Source organism: Ochotona curzoniae, unplaced genomic scaffold (genome assembly GCF_017591425.1).
Source record: "Ochotona curzoniae isolate NIBS_2020 unplaced genomic scaffold, NIBS_Ocur_1.0 contig_2321, whole genome shotgun sequence".
Classification (NCBI taxonomy): domain Eukaryota; kingdom Metazoa; phylum Chordata; class Mammalia; order Lagomorpha; family Ochotonidae; genus Ochotona; species Ochotona curzoniae.
The window spans coordinates 22,074,960-22,090,640 of record NW_024465421.1 but is presented as its reverse complement, the minus strand read 5'-3'; the positions used below and the strand labels follow the sequence as shown (position 1 = coordinate 22,090,640).

The 15,681-nt window shown below is 46.1% G+C and overlaps 1 protein-coding gene across 3 annotated transcripts in view; it reads left to right on the top strand.

Moving 5' to 3' along the window:
- Nucleotides 1–15,681, top strand: part of UBN1 (ubinuclein 1) — a 29,849-nt gene that overhangs the window by 6,300 nt on the left and 7,868 nt on the right. For all 3 annotated transcript variants that reach the window (XM_040973396.1, XM_040973395.1, XM_040973397.1), the window contains exons 3-14: nucleotides 2,703–2,789; nucleotides 3,452–3,547; nucleotides 3,884–4,018; nucleotides 4,993–5,096; nucleotides 5,795–6,233; nucleotides 12,221–12,291; nucleotides 13,507–13,636; nucleotides 13,758–13,876; nucleotides 14,086–14,214; nucleotides 14,362–14,505; nucleotides 15,273–15,323; nucleotides 15,420–15,462. In XM_040973396.1, the coding sequence (XP_040829330.1) occupies nucleotides 2,703–2,789; nucleotides 3,452–3,547; nucleotides 3,884–4,018; nucleotides 4,993–5,096; nucleotides 5,795–6,233; nucleotides 12,221–12,291; nucleotides 13,507–13,636; nucleotides 13,758–13,876; nucleotides 14,086–14,214; nucleotides 14,362–14,505; nucleotides 15,273–15,323; nucleotides 15,420–15,462 (1,548 nt within the window). The remainder of the gene's footprint in view (nucleotides 1–2,702; nucleotides 2,790–3,451; nucleotides 3,548–3,883; nucleotides 4,019–4,992; nucleotides 5,097–5,794; nucleotides 6,234–12,220; nucleotides 12,292–13,506; nucleotides 13,637–13,757; nucleotides 13,877–14,085; nucleotides 14,215–14,361; nucleotides 14,506–15,272; nucleotides 15,324–15,419; nucleotides 15,463–15,681) is intronic.

Genomic DNA, 15,681 nt, shown 5'->3' with positions numbered 1-15,681 from the left:
AGTGACTCTCAGTAAACTGGCTTATGACATGTTTTTGGAATGAGATGGTCTTGGTGAACACCTCAGTGCCCAGTCAGTCTGATTGATGGATGTACCATTTAAAGAGGGGTTATTTGGTTAGAAGGATTACCTCGGTTTTTTTGTTCGTGTTTTTCCTCAACTGAGTTTAAGATCTGATTGTGTGAAAGACAGCGCTGTGCCAGAGGCCAGCATGTGCATAAGGAACAAATATAAAATGCATTGACTATCCTTTTTCCAGGGTAGGTATGCAACCTTCTTCCTGGAGAAGGGCATCCAGTATTGGCTAATGTGTTCATTTATAGGCTCAAATCAACTCGGTCAACTGAAATTAGAGTCCCAGTGCCCTCTGATTTTACTATTTTTGGGGCTCCAAATAGTATTTTATATTTCTATTGTATAGAACTTTTCTGTTGTATAGAACTTTGGGTCCAGTGTCAGGGGTCACACCTGGATTTTAGGGTCAGAACTGAATGCCGTGGGTCTGCTGTGTGGTGATGACAGTACAGTGCAGCCCCACACAGTGGGCGTCAGTTAACTTGGCATGTGCTTCTTCCAGTGAGCCCTCCTTGTGCTGGACACTGGACTGTGTTAATGATGGAAAGAGGCTGCTCCAGTCCTACCCCTGCAGTCTTGTAGGTATTTGAGGAGACCTGCACAGGTAGCAGATGTTACTTTGTGGTCATTGCTTCAGCCTGAGACAGATTCAGGCCCTGGAGGACCTGAGTGAGGGGAGCCTGTGTCCTGGATGCTTGGACAGAGGTGGATTCTGCTCTGGTCAGAAAAGGGTAGTTATTGAAAGACTACTGTTTTGCAAGGCTTTACTGCTATGTGTTGATTTGTGTGCTGCTCATGATTTGGACCATTCAAATTGTATGCAATCTTTGTGGAAAGATTAGAAGATACCAATTCACCACTGTCTGGAAGAGGAACCATTTGTGATATGTGCATTGTATGTGACTATATTCTATACTGTTGGTAAGTGTCCCTTTAACTGATCTTTCATGGATGGATAGGATTTCAGTAGGTGTAGTTGGAGGGTGTTATGAGTTTCATTTTTCCAGCCCTTAGTGTTTCAGTCTATTTTGGAATCTTGTCTTTGTGTGTGTGTGTGTGTGTGTGCGCGCGCGCGCGCGCAGATATATTTATTTTACTTGAAAGTCAGAATTACTTAGGGGGAGATAGCTTCTGTCTGCTAGTTCACTCCCCAGATGGCCACAACAGCCAGAGCTGGACCAGTCTGAACCTGGGAGCTTCTTCTGGGGCTCCTATATGGGTGTAGGGGTCCAAAACCATAAGCAAGGAGGTGGATCAGAAATAGGACAGCCGGAACATGAGCCAGTGTCTGTATGGGATGACAATGCCATGGGCATAAGATTAACCTGGTGGGGCCTGGCACTTTAGCCTAGTGACTAAAGTCCTTGTTTTACACATATTGGCACTGGTTTGTGTCCTGGCTGCCCCATTTCTCATCCTGTCCCTTCTTACGGCTTGGGAAAGCAGTGAAGGACAGCCCATAGTTCCTGCACCCGCAGGGGAGACCCAGAGGAAGCTCCTGGCTTCAGACCGACTCAGCTCCGGTGTGGTATCCACTTGGCGGGGGGCAAGGGGAAATGAGGAGTCAGGGACAGAAGATCTTCCTCTCTCCTTCTCTCTGTAAATCTGACTTTCCAATAAAAATAAGTAAATCTTCTTTTTTTTTTTTTAAGATTAGCCTGATAGGACACTGTGTCAACCCTTAGAGTCTCTTTTTTTAAATGTATTTTCTATGAACTTATGTTAAAAAAAAAAAATTTTTTTTAAGTTCTATTTGAAAGGTAGAAAGAGAAAAAGGTGTCTGTGACTGCTGGTTCACCTCAGCCGTGAGCTGGGAACTCCATCTAGAGCTGCCACAGGGGTGATGGGGATAGGAGCTGAGTCGGGGCACACACTGGCAAGAAGGTGAATCAGAAGCAAAGTGACTGAGAGTTCAGCCAGATATTCTGATAGGAGATGCAGGCATCCAAGTGACCACGCAGTTGCTACACCGCATACCCACCCCTGCTTTGCAATCCTTGATATACCTGCCTTAGGAGTCTCTCTCTTTTTTGGAAAGTTTTGAGATCGAGAGGATGAAAGGAGATGAAGATGGGCTTTAAGAGTCTGGCATTGTGGCAGAGCATGTTAAATGCTGCCTGTGACACTGGCATCCCAAATGGTCACTAGTTCATGTCCTTGCTGCTCCATTTCTGATCTAGCTCCCTGCTAATGTGCCTGGGAAAGTGGTGGAGGATGGCCCAAATGCTTGGGACACTGCCACTTGTATGGGAGACCTAGATGGAGTTCTAGACTCCATCCACTCTTTCTGTAACTTTTGTGTTTTACTTAAATTACTTTGGGAAGGTCAGCTTCTGGGGATAGTGCACATGGAGAACCTGGGTTTGAAGTTGGTAGGACTGAGAAGTATAAAGTGCATGGTATTTCTAAACAGCAAAGCGCACAAGTACAAGTGCTACATTTAGTCAGTCCTTAACATTTTTAATCTGTTGACTGGGATTTAACAGCCTTTAGTAGTGAAAATAAATACTGATATGATAACATGTATTGTGTTTCTGAAAAACATGTTCTTAGTTGATTGTCATTCTGTGAATAGAATTGTGCAATTTAAAAACAAAAAAAAATTTAATGGAACAATCTCTTTACAGAAAAAAGATCTTTTGGATCCTTTCAATGATGAAGAAAAGGAAAGGCATAAAGTGGAGGCTCTTGCCCGGAAGTTTGAAGAAAAATATGTAAGATTTCTCTCTCAAACAACGGAACAACTTTGTTGAGTAGGATAGGTTTCTAGACATTTTCATATAGTTTTAGTGGATTATATCATTGATCTGAAAATAAGTGTAATGCTAGGTGTGAGCAGAATACAGCTACCAAACAAGTAGGTGAAGGTACAGAAATGCATGTGGCAGGAGAAGCATGTGGTGCTCAATGGTGAATGACCCAGAGGGGCTCTTGCCTGCCTTGGTGGTACTGTTTGAAATGGAGCATAAGAAGCCATGTAGTTCATCTTGTCTTAGGTCCTGTAGTACAAGTGTAAGTATGTCTAGTGTTAATAACAACTATGCTTGGGCCAGGCAAGAGTCAGCAGGATGCAGGAACCCCATCCTTCTGAGGTTCCCATGAGGGTGGACGGGACTCAACTAGTGCATCAATGTCTGCCGCCTCCCAGGGTATCCATTAGGAGGAGGCTGGATCAGAAGCAGGTGCTTGGATATGAGCAGCTTGACTCACTGTGCAACATTGCCCACCTGTGCCCTGTTTTAAGCAGATCTGCAGGGAAGAAGGTTTTGGGATATGTGGTAGATTGCCTGGTGCTTTAATCCATAATCTAGCTAGTGTTCAAGGCGATAATTCAGTGAATGCATAAAAAATATGACCCTTTGCTCTTAAATTTTAGGGTGGAAAGAAACGTAGGAAAGACCGAATACAGGACTTGATTGATATGGGGTATGGTTATGATGAGTCCGATTCCTTCATCGATAACTCTGAGGCGGTAAGTAGTTGAACATGAGCACCACCACCATACCTTAGCTTTTACTGATAGCAGCCAGGATGTCGGAGCAGTCAGAGCAGGCATGCCCTCCTTTTAGTATAAGGCAAGAGGAAGCTACTGCCTTGATCCCGGCCTTAGTTCCTTCATGTGAACATGGGTAGGTCTGTCTGAACGCCTTGCTGCTTGCACATTTCATGACTGACCAGAAGGATGTCTTAGCATGCTGTCTAAAGTGTGACAGAGAAACGAGGTCACATATCTTTCGGTACCCTTTTTGCACCTTTGGGCTAGAAACACAACAGAACTTGGAGCTGACAGTTTGTTTCCCCCCTTCAGTATGATGAGCTTGTTCCTGCTTCTTTGACCACAAAGTATGGAGGATTTTACATTAACTCTGGAACCCTGCAGTTTAGACAAGCATCAGAATCTGAGGATGACTTCATTAAAGAAAAGAAGAAAAAATCTCCAAAGGTTAGAGCCTGCTTGCTTTTGGATTTCAGAAATGCTTTTTTGCCATGATTCTGTCAGACCAGTAGGCGACTCAGCAGACTATGTGCTGGTTTAGGATGGCTCAGGAGGCTGGTGCAAGGGCAGAGCTGTACTAAGGTCAAGTGCTGATGGGGCTCTTCAGCTCTCGGGCATCGTGTCCCTATCCTGGGACATCCCAGCACGTTCCACAGAGTTGTTGCTCGAAGTGTTCTCAGGTTGGGGACGAGAGCAGTGAGGGTGTGGAGTTGAGGGAGTGTGTGCCACCCTTGCTGACCCTCTTCTGTGGACATATCGAGGACTTCAGTTCCCAGGGCTGTCACCCGCTGAAAGCATGTCAACCTTAATATGAGCATAGTTAATTTTTTAAAGAAATTTTTTTTTTATTCAAAGGAAACAACGAGAGGAGACAGATCAGTCTTCCATTCTCTGATTTACTTTCTAAATACCTGCAACAGTTAGGGTTTGGCCAGGCCAAAACTGGGAGCCTTGAACTCTATCTAGGTCTCCCAGGTGGGTGGCAGGGGCCTCAGCACATGAGCCATGATTTGCTGCCTCCAGATATGTGTTAGTAGGAAACTGGATCAGAAGTGGAGAAGTTGGGACTTGGACTGGCAGTCTGAAGTAGGATGTCAGTGTCTTAAGTGGCAGCCTAACTTGTGGGTGCTACACCCACCCAAAGATAAACATATTTTAAAATGCCTTCCAGTGCTTGTGTGCTTAAAATGAGAGAAGTAGAAAGCTTTCAGGCTTCACAAGGCTCTGGGCGTTTCCAGGAGGTACTGTCAGTGGGAATGCTGTGGGATTGTGGTCCAGGGACCGATCTGTGAGCTTCTGCTCACAAAGCAGATAAGACAGGTCTCAGAGTATGACCTGGGCGGAGCAAGGCCAGTGCTGTGTAGTGCACCTGCTCCCTCAGTTAGGGAGCTGTGTAACTGTGCCTTGTCTTTAATTCTCAGAAGCGGAAGTTGAAGGAAGGTGGTGAGAAGATAAAGAAGAAGAAAAAAGATGACTCTTATGACAAGGAGAAGAAATCGAAAAAGTCCAAGTTTTCCAAAGCCGGGTGAGAGGCAGCAGCTTCTTTGCTAGGTTGCAGTCTGACCTGTTAGGGCAGGACACCTGGGAGCTGACTCACCCTCCTCCCCACAGCTTTAGAAGAGGCAGCAGGGCCTGGCCTCCCGTCCTCCCCACGCCTCCCACAGTGCCTTGCTGGGCACAGTAAGACGCTCACATCTCTGTGTGTCAGACAGCCAGAGCTTCTCTGTTCCACTGTCAGTGTTGGCAGCTGTTTCTGTCACTGTGTGATTGCTGGTGTTGCTGTTCTCTTGAGCACTCCTCTGTGCCCTAGTTGTTCTGTCAGCTGTTCCCCTCGTCTTCTATGGTCCTGCTTCCTTCTCTTCACTTAGTCTCACCCCAGCTGCCTTCAAGTTGCTGCTGTTCTCTGCTGCTCCTGCTTTCTGCCTTTAAATACTTTTCTTGCCCCTTCCCTTTTTTGCATTCTTTTATTTCAGCCTGGCAGTGATTGTTAAAAACCCATCGGATATTTAGATTATGTTGCTAACCTGTATTAACTCTTAAGCTTTGGTCTCAGCCAGAACGAGCTCCATATGCCAAGAGGAGGGAGGAATAAAACAGGGTGGACTGTGACTGAGGTGCTCCTGGAGCCTGTCGCCCTGGGAGCAGGGGCAAAGGCCTCCTGAGTTCCCTTGCGGGGAGGGGTCCTGCAGCCTGTGTGACTGGCTTCTTCCTTCTTACTTGCAGCTTCACAGCCCTCAATGCCAGTAAGGAGAAGAAGAAAAAGAAATACTCTGGGGCTTTGAGTGTTAAAGAGATGCTAAAGAAATTTCAGAAGGAGAAAGAGGCTCAGAAGAAGAGGGAGGAGGAGCACAGGCCTGCAGTGGCCTCTTCCGTGGAAGCCCAGGGCTCTCGGGAACTGGAGGGTGCCTCTGACCCCTTACTTTCACTCTTTGGCTCAACCTCTGACAACGACTTGCTTCAGGCGGCCACTGCCATGGACTCGCTGACTGATTTGGACTTGGAGCAACTGCTCAGTGAGTCTCCAGAAGGAAGCCCCTTCCGTGATATGGATGATGGAAGTGATTCCCTTGGGGTGGGATTGGACCAGGAATTCAGGCAGCCCTCGTCCCTCCCCGAAGGCCTGCCAACACCCCTGGAGAAGCGCGTTAAGGAGCTGGCTCAGGTATGGTGACATGGTGTGGCCGGGCTTTCCTGGACGTTGTTTTAGACATTGAGAAGCTGGATGCCCAGAGAAACCCTTAGTGAGTTGGCAGTTCAGGTGCAAGCTTTTTCCAAGCTCCTCTCTTGTCTTGAGTAAGGATGTAATGTAAGCTTTGCCCATCAGGCATTGTTTTTAGACATTTCTTGATACTTTAATGACTAGAAACTACTTTCTTTAAGGAGATTTTACTGTCTTCCAGTTTCCTGTCAGTATTTCCTCCTACATAGTTCTTTCGTTTATAAGTCAAGCTGACACTGATGTTGGCAGCAGACACCTGAGTCAGATCGACCTTTGTGGTGTTTGGGAGGATTTGAAGATTTGTGAAAGATTGCTGCTAGAGTATATGCTTTGTGACCATGGAATTTTGCCATAGGTTTTGGTTGCATGTCATCAGTGTTAGATAATGGTTGTAAGAGTGCCTGATTGTGGTCCGTCAGAAGGAGCTTAACTTCATATGCTGTCCATGTTGTTAAAAAGGATGGCAGGACTTTCCAGGATAGCGACCACTGCTGCTGCTCCTTCAAGGACACCAGAAGCTTCCTGTTCAGTGATGGATTATTCTTTGACGGTGACACTTGATTTGGTTAACTGTACTTATGATGACTAGTAGTGCAGTTGTAGTGACATTTACACTTTAGCTGTGAGTTTTGGATCAGTAACTCAGGCATTTCAGAATTCCTGTTACCTGCAACATCTCTCATGTTAGAGCAAGGTAAAACAGCAACCACCGCTACAGGTGATTTTCCCACTTCTAAAAAATATTTGAAGGGAACATTTGAGGCAAATAAAGGATCTGTTTAGAGCCAGCTCATCCTTGCCAGCTGTATGTAGTGATGGATTCTGTTTGAACGTAATGACTTCTGTGGCTGGGACAGCCTGTTTAATATGCATGGGGATGGGCAGAGGCAAGTTGAAACTTGGCTTGTTTGAGCCTGTTGTCCTGCATTTGCTGTCAGGATTGATGTAAAAGCTGACTATTCAGTTCAGCCTTCTAATTTGTAATCACTTTGTCTTACAGATTTTCTGTAGTTTGTTAGTTAAGTTGGGTCTCTGGCAGGACTCCTGGATGTGTTCAGTTCCCACTACAGGTTGTGTTCTGGTCTGATAACTTAAGCTCATTACTCTGTTGGGAAAGGTGGGAATTAAGTGACATCAGATGGATACATGTTGGACTGTGGTCCAGCCTCACAGGAAAGATTCCTTGTTTGGCCAACTGTCTACCTCTGGCTTACATTTGGAATTGTCAGAGAGGGGTCCAGGATCCCATCACAAGGTGGGCCTGTGTCCTGGGGGAAATTGGTAATCAGAGGAAGTGCGGGTTCCAGCTTGAAAACACAGTGTTCAAGGGTGTGGTTGATACTTCTGCACCAGCACTGAAAAACTGGAAAATGGAATGGAAGGCATCTAGAAGTTGTCTACATCGCACCAGTCAAAAATGATTTCTGTTCTCCTGTGCCTGTCCAGCCTTCATGTATGTTTTCATGATATTGTACTTATATTTGTGAGTAATTGTTTCCTGCTATTTTCACTTAATAAATATTATTTTAAAGTCCTCATCACTTTTAACGGTTGTGTTAAAGAGAACACATATTTTTTTTAAGGTTTATTTATCTTTATTGGAAAGGGAGATTTACACAAAGAGAAAAAGAGATAGAATGATCTTTTATCTGATGGTTCACTCACCAAGTGACTGCAAGAGCTGGAGCTGAGCCAATCCAAAGCCAGGAGCCCGGAGCTACTTCTGGGTTTCTCACACGGGTGTAGGGTCCCAAGGCTTTGGGCCATCCTCAACTGCTTTCCCAGTCCACAAGCAGGGAGGGGAGCTGGATGGGAAGCAGGGTTGCTGGGATTAGAACCAGCACCCACATGGGATCTGGGTATGTTCAAGGCAAGGACTTTAGCCGCTACGCTATCACACCAGGCCCAAGAGAAGACATTTTTAAAAACCCTGTATTTCCCCTCCAGAGGATCCAAGAGCTCCTTATTGCCTAGAGCCTAACATTGGGGGTGCTTGGAACCCCTATATGAGTAGAAATGTGTCCTTTTGTATTGCTATCCTGAACATCACTCTGGAACTTTCGGCTTAATGCCACAAGTCTGCCATTAAATGAGTAAGACTTAATGTCTCCCTTCTGGTTGTGGGCTAGTTGGGTATTTCTGGTTTGGAGTCTGCCTCAGCACACTCCCGTGGCTGTATCCAGCTGGCAAGCTGGCCAGGCTTCTCTGTGCTTAGGTTTCTCATCCTGGACTTCTTCAGCTCCTGGTGATTCAGGTGCAAGCCACAGGGCCTTTGAGATGCAGCCTAGGAGGCTACGTGTGTCACATTGCCTCCTTCTCACTCTTGGCTAGATCGAGTCACAAGAACAGCTGTACCCGGGTGTAGGGGCAGGAGCCGGAGGACATCCCTCTGGCAGAGACTGGGGAATCTTTCACTGCAGGAGGAAAATGTGGACCTGTTGTACTGTCTACCAAGATACACATCAGCTTCTAGTGCAGTATGTGTGGATTCCTTAGAGAAGAATGCTCTGTGGGGAAGCAAAAGTCAGACTTTGAACAAAGTGTGGTATTTGAAACCTTAAAAAATCTTGGGAAACTCGGTGTGCTAAAGAGATACTGCAAGAGGGATGTCTTAGTGAATGCCCAGGCTGTGTTATGGATTTCTTTTCATATTTAGTCTGTTTTCATTTCTTGTGCATGGACCCCAGGGCATCTGATGACTTGATGGCCCTATTCTGTTTCTTTGTAATATGCATTGACTACGTCTTTGAAAGTCTTCGTGGTTAGAGCATATAGCTGCCGAGAATGTCAGGCTTGAGATCCTTTCAAATTACAGTCTCTTGATGTCACCTGCCCATCCATAGAGGTGACCCAGAATTATTTTGGTCCTCTCCCATCCAATATAAAATGGTAACAGTACTAAGACTAATAAAGAAACAGAAAACCCATGTCCCCCATCCTCTGGTGGACCCTTCTGTGGAGTTAGAACTAACCCAGTGTCACCAGAAAGCCAGGGAGAGGTAAAGCCATTAAAAGAATAAGGTAAACAAAAACCAGTTGACAGATCATTGTAAAAGTTAAGAGATCATGCCAGATCTTTTACTAGTCAGCCAAAACAGGTATTGTATATACAATTTTGAGCTGGTGCAGAAAGGCCACACAATTTTCTTGTAATAAATGAAATGAAATGGCTTACTAAGGCTGTTGGAACTCTTGTGAAGTCAGCACGATCAAGGTGTTTGACTTCATTTCCCAGTTAATTTGTGATTGATTTAATTTATACAACTCCTGGAGCAAGAATGTCTCTTCTTAGGGTGAAGGACTTATTTCTGGAAGACTTATCAGATACATATGCAATTGCTCTTTTAATTAGGTTTACTTAAAAGTGCAGCCTTTGGGCCCGGCACGATAGCATAGTGGTTAAAAGTCCTCGCCTTGCACATGCTGGGATCCCATATGGTCGCCAGTTCTAATCCTGGCGGACCTGCTTCCTGCTTGTGGCCTGGGAAAGCAGTTGAGGACAACTCAAATCTTTGGGACCCTGCACCTGTGTGGGAGACCCGCAAGAGCTCTTGGCTCCTGGCTTTGGATTGGCTCAGCTTGGGAAGTGAACAATCAGACAGAAGATCTTCCTCTCTGTCTCTCCTCCTCTCTGTATATGTGCCTTTCCAATAAAAATAAATAAATCTTAAAAATTTTTAAAGTGCAGCCGTTGACTAATTATCTTTCTAAAATCAAACCTTCAGAGAATATAGTCTGTGCAGCTCAAATGCCTTCAGAAAATGGTTTTGAAGTTTGTAAGGCTGGACGCGTCTGAAGTGTTAGAGAAACGACCAGTATCTAAAAATGCAGTTTGATTCAAAAGTTCAGTGGCTGATGTCTGATAAATTGTGGGGCATTTGCACCATAGATTCACACAATGAGATTGAATTCATGTGTGAGGCTAGAATCCTGTAACTACCACTTTGAGCCTAAACAAAAGAATAAAGCCACAGTTTTATTTTCTCTCCAACTGCTCTCTTAGATCCGGTAATTACCAGGACAGCGTTCCAAATGCTTCTGAAAGGCTAAGAGAACTGCACATGGATGGTGCAGAGTGGTGCCCTTTCTCTCTCCTGTCACCCATTTCACTCCCTTTGTCTCAGGCCTTTGGATTGTCCTCTAACCAGTGACCTTCAGAGGGTTGAGGTTTGTGTATTGTCTCAAGGTTCTTTTTGATTGGTATGAAGCTTTGCCACTCGGTGGTGGTTCTTATAGTTAATGTCTCTAGCTTTGTTCATCTCTTTGTTAAGTCGGCTGACGTTTATTAGGTACGTGTGCTGTGATAGGCAGTTGTGGAAGGCATGTTGATGACTAAGATTCAGTTCTTCCATGAACGTCTTAGAAAATGATCTGATCGATAGATGTTTGAGTAACGGACCAGACCATAGGGCGGAACAGTGTGAAATAAATTCGATGATGTTTGATCAGATAGCTCGACACACAGACTTAAGGAAGTCAGACATACTTTACAGGAAGAGGGTATGAGAACCAGCTTGGCTGGCCAAGTGGGGAAGATAGTGTAGAGCTCAGAGGTGAGGCTGAGAGTAGTTAAATGGTGGGTTATCCCAGAATGAGATAGGAGTTGGAACCTGAGTGGATGGCCAGGCCCAGATCCTGGATGGCTGTGTGAGTTTGCTTCTAGGCTGGGAACGAGCCATTGAAAAGTTCTAAGGATAGGAATGGGCAGATTTGTGAAGAAGTTGGGAGTGTGGTTATTAGAAGTGGGAGAGCTGAAGAAGCCATGCAGAATGTGGTTGGCCTGGTTCTGGGGCAGTTGAGTTTGCTTTTCAAGGGGCAGGTAATAACAGAAGTAATTGGAAATGACTTGGAGGTCACTGGGAAAGGATTAGGCCCAGCTTTGGAGTTGAGGGCGCTGCATAAACGTGCATTACTTTGAAGCCTGTCGGGAAAAAAGTTACTGGAAGAAGTGAGTTCCAGAGAGAACCCTGGGTGTCCTCCAGTAAAGGAGCTACTGGTGGTCGAGACAGAAGGAAGGACTGGGAGATGTGATGAGAGGAAGGAGGGGCTGGGGTGAGCTGTGTGTGCATGGAGGAGTGGGTCAGGATTTCTGTCTCCTGTCACCTCGTTGCCCATTGCTATGAATCAAGTCTGGTTTTCACAAATTTTGTTTCACCAAAGGCTTTCAGGCCAGCAGCTCCTATATTCAGACCAGAGGTTTTCTAACCGCTCTGCCCTTTAGAGTTCCTAGAGCTTATAGAAGAATTGGTCTGGAGTGGGGGAGCGCTCATGTGCAGCCAAATCTGAGAAGTCCTAGGTCTGACTTTTAGATCTCTGCTCTTGTTGTCTTGGAGCCTGCTGTGGTTGCTGTGGAGCCTCCAAGCTTGTTCTTCAGGTTATGAAATGGGTTCTCATTGGAAAGCAGAAGCCTGAGAGGTCAAATTCTATCATCTGTTAGTCATCCTGGTGGGCCAGCCGATGGAATGTTTGTGATAAACTGTAAGCAGACTATGAGTTTTCAAAGAATTACAATGCCTTAAATGCTGAGGCTACACATTACTCTCTTACTCTGATGAATGAGAGGGTTGTGAGGTTCTTTAAATTGCTTTTCAGCTGTAGATACTTGGAAATATAATCTTCCAGAGTTGTTTTATAATGGAGAATGGGCATGAGGAGTAGAGAGCTGGCTAAACTGGCCTCTGACCAAATGTATCTTAATTTCTTCAGGCCTGGGTAATTTTCTCTTACCTGACTTTAAGTCCTGGGAAGAACAAACAGTATACAGATGCTGTAGCAGCATTTGGAAAAAGAGTTGATCACAGGTGAACGTGAGCTTGCAACTATGGGAGAGTTGAGAAGGTGATAGTCTTGGAGTGTAACTTTTGTACCTGTGGTAAGTATGAATCTGTGGGGAGCAAACATTAACGGTTGTTCTGTCTGCTATGAACCAGGCTGCCAGAGCTGCTGAGGGAGAGAGCAGACAGAAGTTCTTCACCCAGGATATTAATGGCATCCTGCTGGAGTGAGTATCTTTTGTTTATTTGTACCTGCTGTAACCAGGCCTGGGCTGAGCAGGCCCAGGGTCAGGGAGTCCCACTGAAATCCATCCACACAGGCCACTAATAAAATAAAAGAAGATCTGGGCTGTATAATTCTCTTGTTGTTGCTTTTGTATTAAATGGACACACTCGGTATTTGTGTTCAACTTTTACAGTGTCAGATAGCAGTCTTATTAGAACCCTTTATTTCACAGTCAGGGCTTGTTGGAAGAGGACTTTGTGGCAACTATGAGACAAGGAGAGAGCCAAGTGATGGCTTCCATGTCTGAGAAGCTAGAAGAATGAGTGACACCGAGGTGGGCTTGGGCCTGCTCTGTTAGGGACCATAATCCTCTTAGTCTCACTTCTCCCAGTGCCTGGGCACATTGTCCTGTAAATTTTCTTCCAAATCTTGGGCCTTGCATAGTATGCATTGGATTAAGAAGCAAAAATCTGCTGTAAAAAGTCTAAGCTGAGTTCCTGTGTCTAGCCTCCAGTAGCAGGGACTACTGGACATAACAAGGGGAGCTGGTTGCTCAGCCCTGAGGATCATGTGAGTGTAAGAAGGGTTGTTGAGACTCGGGAATGTTGTAGCATGTCCAACAGATGACCTTCCCTGGCCAGCATCTGGATGACCACTTGGGTCAGGAAACGTGAGCTACAAAGAGCACCCAGAGGCCATTGTGGACAAGAGGTTTGCCAACGTGGACGCTTCCTGACCAAGCCAAATGTGGTGAACTCAGGCATTGAAAAGGAATGTTCTGCTTATCTAGATGGGGAAACAGGGGCAGGAGAGAGGAGTGGATAGGAAGTGATACGGATTTCCCTGACCTTGTAACTATGGACAGTGAGAACTGAGAGAAACACTTTCAGAAAGTGTTTCCTCTTAACCCAAACTACTGATTACTTTCCACTTTGAATATTTTTGTGCTTGCTGTGTTGATGAAATTTGGCACTTTAAAGCATGTTTTCTTGGGCTGTTCTGATCTCTCTGACTTGGTCCTGTCCCTGGCATAAGAGCCTTGACTTGCTTTACCTAGCCAGGTCCTATTGCTGTGGCTGCCCAATTAGAATGTGTGGCCCACTGATAAAGCTTCAGGGGCTTCAGCTCCTACCTTTCCATTTCTGGTGTGTGAGCTTGTGAAGAGAGAGGCAGCCGGAAACTGCAGGCCAATGGTCGCTCTGTTCTGTTTTTTTAGCATAGAGGTGCAGACCCGCGAGCTGAGTAGCCAGGTCCGCTCTGGGGTGTATGCCTATCTCGCCTCATTCCTCCCCTGCAGTAAGGACGCTCTAGTTAAGCGTGCTCGGAAACTTCACCTCTACGAACAGGTACATGGGTGTCTGTGGAGTGCCGCTGGGGTGGCCGAGTCTCCTTCGTGGGTAGCATATCTGCACTGACCATCCACAGTGCCCTGTGTGTCAGAAGTATGCATGTGTCCCCTGTCTGCAGGGAGGACGTCTGAAGGAACCTCTACAGAAGCTCAAGGAAGCTATCGGCCGAGCAATGCCAGAACAGATGGCCAAGTACCAGGATGAATGCCAGGCGCACACGCAAGCAAAGGTCGCGAAGTGAGTGTCTCCCTTTGCATCCGTGCACACTGTCGCCCTGTGTCCCCTCTTCTCGACACCTCCCAGTGTTCACTTCCATTTTCAGGTGAAACCCTTGGCTCTTTTCAGCATTTCCCCCTTTAGTCTGGCAAGTCCCAGTTATTTCAGGGGAGGAGGAGGTGATGGCAAGAAGTCCTTAGGCTCCTGTTTAATTCTGTTTGCCCTTGCAGGATGTTGGAAGAGGAAAAGGACAAAGAACAGAGAGAACGGATTTGTTCCGATGAAGATGATGATGAAGAGAAGGGGGGCAGAAGGATAATGGGACCCCGGAAGAAATTCCAGTGGAATGATGAAATCAGGTGTGTTCAGGAATCAGGTGTGTGGGGCTAGAGTCTGAGGAAAGTCAGGGTCCTTTGTTTTCATTTGGGCTGCTGAATGCACATTATTGAAATCCCAGAGTAGCATCTGGAGGTGGATTGGAAGACTGATTTTTGCCGTGTTCTCAGGGAACTGCTTTGCCAAGTAGTGAAGATGAAGCTGGAGAGCCACGAGCTGGACAGGACCAAGGCCCAGGCATGGGAGGACTGTGTGAAGGCCTTTCTCGATGCTGAGGTGAAGCCACTCTGGCCCAAAGGCTGGATGCAGGCCAGGTGAGAATTGTGACCAGGTAGGGCTGACGTGCAAATAGAGAAATGGATGAGCATGGCTTTTGTGCCAGGAGAGTAGGGTGTGTCCTCGGGGAGTTATTGTCTAGTCAACCCAGTGCTGGCCTTATCTGGGTGACGAGGGACATCAGGAGCTTTGAAGGGTGATCACAGGTGGGATTTTGTCTTTGTTATTCTTTGTCCCTCTTCAGTTCAGAGCTGACTTCCTGTCAGTGTGCGTTTTCTGTTATGGCCTACAAGGTGGATTCATCTTAATCTTTCTCGTGTGTGAGTAGCAGGGCTGGGTGCTGATTGGTGCTAAGTTTGCATCTTGGGCTCCTTTTGTTGATGGCACTTCCCATGAGTGGAGTGTATACTGCAGGATAGGAAGGCTCAGCCAGCTGACTAGGCCTGATTGAACTGTGGTTTGGACAGATTACAGAACCTTTGGTATTGCTTTACTCTCCATATAGTTTGGATTTTATAAAGAAAACTTTAGTTTTTCTGGAAAAACACATGTGTATCACTGCATTTGTAGTTCTTAGGAGGGACGGTACTAGGCAGTAAGGAAACTGCTGCTGCCTTTGTGAGCAGTCTCACCATGCGAAGTCTCAGAGCCATAACTTTTTATGGTAAGCCCAGACTTCTGGGTTTTTCCTTCTTAGCAGAAATTCAGTTCATGTGTCAATTGACACTTAACAAGGAGCAGCCACTGGGTACCCAGGTGTCTAGGTAGAGCCGTATGCAAATGCCCAGTGTTCTTTATCTTTCAGGACTCTGTTTAAGGAGAGCCGACGAGGCCACGGACACCTGACTTCAATCCTGTGAGTATCTCTGTCTTGGCTCTTCAGGGTTGCTGTCATTGTATCACCTTCTCTGGGTATCTGCTAAATCTTCTCTGTGTCCATTCCTTCGGACAGGGCCAAGAAGAAAGTAATGGCCCCTTCGAAAGTCAAGGTGAAGGTGAGTCAACCTGCACAGGACATGTACCAGCTGTCTTCATCTCTCTGCACCTAAGTTCTGGAAAATTCTGCAGTGACCGTGGCAGCTTGCTCAGCTTTGTGGGTCTGGGAGCAGCGGTTCCAGATGATACTCTTGAAATTACCCCTGGGCAGAGGCCTGAGAGGGGCACTTGTACAGAACTGCCCCCGCTTGGCACAGTGCTGGGACTGTTTTGGGTTA